Source organism: Petaurus breviceps, unplaced genomic scaffold (assembly GCF_028583685.1).
Source record: "Petaurus breviceps papuanus isolate PSGF00001 unplaced genomic scaffold, PetGlider_PUasm1.0 90895, whole genome shotgun sequence".
Taxonomy (NCBI): domain Eukaryota; kingdom Metazoa; phylum Chordata; class Mammalia; order Diprotodontia; family Petauridae; genus Petaurus; species Petaurus breviceps.
In genome coordinates, this window is record NW_027187372.1 from 31,856,180 (window position 1) to 31,862,981 (window position 6,802).

At 39.9% G+C, this 6,802-nt stretch overlaps 1 protein-coding gene across 1 annotated transcript in view; it reads left to right on the forward strand.

Annotated features, from left to right (window-relative positions):
• Window positions 1–3,158, forward strand: part of MFSD4A (major facilitator superfamily domain containing 4A) — a 67,805-nt gene extending 64,647 nt beyond the window's left edge. Inside the window, exon 10 of the mRNA XM_069074684.1 lies at window positions 1,110–3,158. Coding sequence (XP_068930785.1) covers window positions 1,110–1,165 — 56 coding nt within the window. The 3' untranslated portion in view covers window positions 1,166–3,158. The remainder of the gene's footprint in view (window positions 1–1,109) is intronic.
• Window positions 3,159–6,802: the final 3,644 nt, after the last annotated feature.

Genomic DNA, 6,802 nt, shown 5'->3' on the forward strand with positions numbered 1-6,802 from the left:
CCAAGAATAGCTTCAGTCTCTAGGACCCCAGGCAGGGGGAGTCCCCACAGCTGTTTTTTCAACCCTGCACCCTCACATGCCTTTTAACAGAATTCTCAAAAATCTCCCCTCTCCAACCCACCCCCAAGTTGGAGTGTTGTGGCCAGTTCTTAGGAGGATGCACTAAAACAAAACTCCTTCCCTCTAACATTCAGTTCAATTCAAACATTTAACAAGTCAGGAAGACCTGGATTTGAATCCTGCCTAATTAGCTATGTGATCCCAGCACTGAGCCTCAGTTTCCTCATCTATAAAATGAGGGGTGGTGGTGGCAGGTGGCAGGTGGGATTGGACTAGGTGGCCTCTGTGGAAAAACAGGTACCTTGTTGGTGGAACTGTGAACTGGTCGTGACAATTCTGGAAAGCAGTTTGAAACTATGCCCAAAAAACCATTAGACTGACTCCGTAATACCACAACTAGGCTTATATCCCAGGGAGATCAAAGAGGGAAAATATGTGCAAAAATATTTATAGCAGCCCTTTTTGTGGTGGTAAAGAACTGGAAACTGAGGGGTTGCCCATCAATTGGAGAATAGAAGGACAAGTTATCTGTTATGGAATGCTACTGTCCTGTAAGAAATGATGAGGGGGATCATTCCAAAAAAACTTGGGAAGATTTGTATACATTAATGCAAAGTGAACCAGGACCAGACCATGTACACAGTAGCAACGATAGTGCAAAGATATTAGTAACTCTAATCAACACCATGACCAAGCACAATTACAAGGACTCATGACAGAGAACTGATGAACTTGAGTACAAACTGAAGCATGTTTCTTTCTGTTCTTTTTTGGGGGGGAGAGTGGGTGTGGACAAAAAGGAAATCTGGTTTGTCTGACTATACACACAAGTAAGGGGTTCCATTTTTCTTGACTTCTCAATGAATGGAAGGGGGGAGGGAGAAGAGAGAGAATTTGGAACTGAAAATAAAACAAAACTGAACTTTCAAAAAAAAGGAACCAGGGCAGAGAAGAAAAGCAAAAAGCTTAGGGAATCCCCCAAAAGAGGTCGACAATTGCCTCCTGACCAGAACTGACTGTATAACATGACCTGTTTTTTCCCTTTGTAGTCTTCACCTTGGACAAACCGCCAGGGATAGAAAGCTCTGAAGTCGACCATCAATAAAAGTCAGTTGAAGAAGACCAAAGGAGACCCCTCACCCAGAAGCACAATACAGACCCCCTCCCCCCACCTTTGCTTGATAATACTGGAGGAGAGGTCTAAAATGTTGTTTAAAATGTTCCTCTGATATTAGGTAGGGTTCAAGAAAAAATAATTTAGATCAACTTTAGGACACTAGCTTCTCTTTGGGCAAATCAACTTACAAGCCTGTTCCATTCCCCTTCCTTGCCTGTTTCCCTGATTCACGCTGCTAAGAGTTGCCTATCGTGTCCAGACGGGGAGAAAAGGAATACATGTACTCGTACAACTCTGATGCCTCCTGGACTGAACCCTTAGGGTTTTGGCATTCAATGTTGGATACAGTCTGAAAGAAATAGAGCCAAGCTGAAAACATGGTGCTCAGTGAAACTTGACAAATGTAGATAAATGTGATATTTTAAATTAACCTAGATGAACTTGGGTTATTTCCTGATGCACTACATCCCAGAAGGAACTACTGTGCTTTACTTGGGACCAATCCAAAATCTAGGGGATTTTTGATTTTGATGGTCCCCCAAAACTCAGTGATTCAGCTTCATTGTAAAACTTTAGAGGGAAAGTTCAATCTTGATGGCTCTAGGATATGAACAATCTATGATTAGTCTAGGAAAGCAGAAGAGTGGGATAATGTTATGTATTCTGTTTTCCTTTACTGTGTGGATGTGTGGGTGCATGTGGCTGGATATCTACGGAATCAGCAGAAATAGCAGTGAGGGTTTTTCAAAACAACTGTTAGGCTTAGTGCTTTTACCTCTTCTACTTATAAAAGTCTCCCTTTCTACTCTATATCAAGAAGGTATAGGGCACAGCGAGGAAAGGTAAAAGCAGGAACTGCCTGGTACTTTTAAAAGCTGAGAGCTATACTAAAAGTAGTGACTGGAGAAGCAAGTAGGACAGTATCGATAAGGAGAGATGAGAACTATACCTCTTTCTTTTTTTTAAAGCAATGGATACCACTGACTGATTGCATATTGATTTATTTGCACTTTCTGGATGCATCAACAGGTTTTGTGTGTGTGGTGTATGTGTGTGTGTATGTGTGTGTGTGGATACATCTACATATGTTTATATTTGTATATACTTTATGTAAAATATACATATTATATGTATGCTTAAGCATATGTTTATATGTATATATAGGTGTGTCTACATACAAACATTATTAAAACTACAGTGATTATCAATCAACCATCATCCACAATCAGGTTCACTCAATTCAACAAGCATTTTAAAAGGGTCTACTATATATCTCATGCACTGTGAGGCATACAGAATCAAAAATTAAGACAGGGCTTGCCTTCAAGGAGCTTACATTCTTCTGAGAGGAAAAATATGTATTTAAGTAAATACTATTCACAAGGCAATTTTGGGAGGGAAGGGAAAGCACTAACTGGGAAGAACCAGGAAAGGTGTCACTTAGGGAGATGGCATTTGAGCTAAGCCTCGAAGGAAGCTGGAAATTCCAAGAAAAAGAGGTGAGGGAGGACGAAGAACATTTCAAACACGGGAGACAACCTATACAAAGGCACCTAGATGGAAGATTGAATGCTTGGGTGACATCCCATAATTTTGTCTGATTCACAACTATTACAGGTTGGCCAGTTCAAGCCAAAGAAATATTCTACTTGACTTGTTCACATGCAAAAAAATAGGCTAAAAAGACATTTATGATGAAAACAGAGCTAGCTTTCTGAAAAATGGTTGCTTGGGGTATAGCATATCCTTTTACTAGAGGCAGGTAAGGACATCCATGCTTTAAAAAACAACAATTTATCCATGCAATAAGTCCTAGGCTTCACTCTAACTTAATTGTACAATCTAATTGTAGTGAAAAGCTGCCCTTAATCAACAGAAAACAGCTGTACTTTCCTCATTCAATTAAACTGTAGCATGTTTTTATGTTGTGTTTCAAGGGAGAAATCAGGAGCAAAATAAAAATGTCACTTGACCAATCTGGGATGGTTGTAATCTATACTTTAAGGGATAATGGGCTTACAGCTGAAAGGGACTTTAGAAGTCATTCAACTTCCTAATTTTAAGATAAGGAGGCTGAGATCCAGAAAGATGAAATAGGGCTTGTCTGAGATCACACGACTAAAAAGAGGAAGAGGTGGGATTTAAACCCAGGTCCTCTGTCTCCAAATCTATCTCTCTTTCCACATCTAAGGATGCCCTTATTGAAAAAAAGCCACTAAGGTGGTTTGAGCTCTGGGTGTGTCATCCCATGGCATAGAGTACACTTTAATCCTCTCATAAGCTCCAAAACAAAGGCTAACTTTCTTATTGCCACAGGATAGGACTCTCACATTCTGTGAACTCAGATGGTGGTGTTTCAGAGGCAGGAAAAATCCTTTTGGGTGGCTAGCTTGACATTTACTCTCTTCCTCTGCTTGTAATCAGAAGGATTAGAGGGGTGGAACCCATCCTTCAAGAAACAGCTAGCAGAGAACTCTAATGGTCTTCTTGAGTCTGCTTTCTTTCCTCCCTCTCGAGTTTGAAATACAACAACTAGAGAATATCCTGTAGACTCTTTTCCATTCCTTCCTGGATACTCTGGACAGAGATCCTTTTATCACAACCTCAGATCTACAAATTGGAGATGAGATGTGTCCACAGCAACTCCAGATGATCAGCGTAGTAAAACTGAGTTATCATCTACATAGCACTTTAAAGTTTGCAAAACACTTCACATTGTATCTCAGCTGATTCACCCAACAACCCTGATGTAGGTACCATTGTTATCCCTATATTACAGATGAGGATACTGAGGCAGAGACAAGGCAAAATGAAGCCTTGCCCAGGGTCACACAAGTATCTGAGACTGGATTTGGACCCCGTCTTCCTGACTCTAAGCTTGATATGATCCACCTATCTGCTGCACCACCCACCTGTCTCATACTGTCTGATAATGATAAATTCTAGGAATATGAAGAATTATCAAGCTATGTGAAGGGCTATAGTGATCTTGATAATTCTTCTGCTACTCCACTAGCATAGTATACTAGATACTAGAAAAATTTACAGAATCCTAGAGAGTCCTGGATTTAGAGAATCGTAAGACCTGGGTTTAAACTCTGCCTTTGCCACTTAACCATTTTTATGACTTTGGGCAAGTCATTTTCAATTCAATTCAATAAAAGTTTATTAAGCTTATGTACCAGGTCCCAGGCATATAAAGAAAAAAGCAAAAGTCCCTAGGCTCAAAGAACTTATATTCTAGCAGGGGGAAAACTAAATAAAGATAGGTGATAAATACATACAAAGTAATTTAGAGCACTTACCATCAGGGTTGGAGGGTGGGTAGGTCTGGAGAAGCTTTCAGTAGGAGATGGGCCCTGCGCTAAGCTTTGGTTGTGTTTCGTAAAATTTGCTTTTGCTTTTAACTTAATATTTTTTTCCAGTTACACGCAAAAACTTTTTTTTTTGTCTTTTTGGAGGGGGGAAGGCAGGACAATTGAGTTTACGTGACTTGTCCAAGGTCACACAGCTAGTAAGTGTTAAGTGTCTGAGCTGGATTTGAACTCAGGTTCTCTTGACTCCAGGGCCGGTGCTCTATTCACTGAGCTACCTAGCCTCCCCAACACAAAAACTTTCAACATACACTTTTAAAATTCTGAATTCCAAATTCTCTCCCTCCTTCCCCCACCCCCACTGGGAAGACAAGCAATTCAATATTGTACACGTGTAGTCATACAACACATTTCCATATTAGTCATGTTGCAAAAGAAAACAGACCAAAAAAAGACAAACTCAAGAAAGTAAAAAAAGTATGCTTCAATCTATATTCAGACACCATCAGTTCTTTCTCTGGAGATGGATAGCATTTTTCATCCTAAGTCCTTCAGCATTGTCTTGGATCACTATCTTGCTGAGAAATAGCGAAGTCATTCCCAGCTGATCATGCTACCATATTGCTGTTACTTAGTACATAGTACATTTCACGTTGCATCAGCTCATGTAAGCCTTTTCAGGTTTTAATGAGAGCATCCTGCTCACCATTTCTTATAGTACTAATAATATTCCATCATAATCACATACCACAATTTGTTCAGCCATTCCCCAGTTGATAGGCATCCCCTCAACTCCTAAGTCTTTGTCACCAGAAGAGCTACTCTACTTTTGTACACGCAGGTCCTTTTCCTTGTTTGTTCTTTTTAATCTCTTTTGGGATACAGACCTAGTAGTGGCATCTTAGATCAAAGGGTATAAATGGTTTTATAGCCCTTTGGCCACAGTTCCAAATTGCTGAGCTAAGCTTTTAAAGAAGCTACGGATTCTAACTGGCAAAGTGACGCAGAAGTGCATTTCTGGAATAAAGGACAGGCTTTATAACGGCATGGAAACATTAAACTGCCATGCACAGGGAACAGCAAGTAGGCCAGTTTGGTTGTGTGTGAGGGGAAGTAACAGGCAGTCAATCTGGAAAGATAGGTTGGCACCAGATTATGAAAGGTTTTAAATTCCAGACAGAAGAATTTGTCTTTTATCCTAGAGAAAAGAGGGAGTCACTCAAGCTTCTTAAGGGAGTGATATGGTTAAACCTGTACTTTAGAGATTTCAATTTGGCAGCTATATGGAAGCCAAGACTGGAGAGGGGGGAGACTAGGACATATATGCCAATGAGTACAATTGCATTAGTAAAGTTGAGAGATGGTTAAGACAGTGGTAGCTGTGTGAATGCAGGGAAGGTGACAGATAACAAGAGATGTTATGGAAGTGTAATCATCAGAACTTGGAAACTATTCGGAGGGAGGGGGAGAGAAAGTAAAGATTTGAGGGTGCCTCTAAGACTGCAAATTAATCAAAAATGTTAAAAAAAAAAGACCTCCTATGTGCCAGGCACTGTCACCCTAGGTAACTGGAAAGGTAGTGTTGCTCAGGACAGAAACTGTCCATTTTTAAGGAGTTTTTTTTAAATGAGGGGAAGGGATGGTTGTTTGAAATGATTGTGTGATCAATTCTATTTTTCCTAAAATGAATCACCCAGTTCCGTGTAAGTTTAATAACTCCACACACTGCCTGCTCCAAGTCTTGGTTTCTCATTTCATCAAGTACATAGAAGAGATGATGTTTCCTCAAGTGGAAAATAGCAGTTATGAATGCTTATAGGGACTGGAACAAAAAATCTGAATTGACATAAAAAAAATCCCACCCAAGTTTGTATTTGCTGGTTTGTTTTTTTTTTTTGCTTTTTGGAGGGCAACTGGGGTTAAGTGACTTGCCCAAAGTCACATGTCTAGAAAGTATATCAAGTGTCTGAGGCTGGATTTGAACTCGGGTCCTCCTAACACCAGGGCCAGCGCTCTTATTCACTGTGCCACCTAGCCACTCCCCCCCCCCCAAGTTTTAATAAAAAAACATATGGAGATTTAAAATGCTCAAACAACTGTTCAACTCGTCGTTTTTAAAATGTCCAATTCACATCGAATATCTAAAGAAAAGACCCAAATGACATTTATTAAGTACCATCTAGATGCAAAGCACGGTGCTGGAGTTTAAAAAATTTAAAAAATTAGGCACAGATCCTTTCCTCAAAGAATTTCCAGTTTTGTAGGAAGGTTACAAATTACACTATAATGAGTACATAGGAATAGTCTAGAG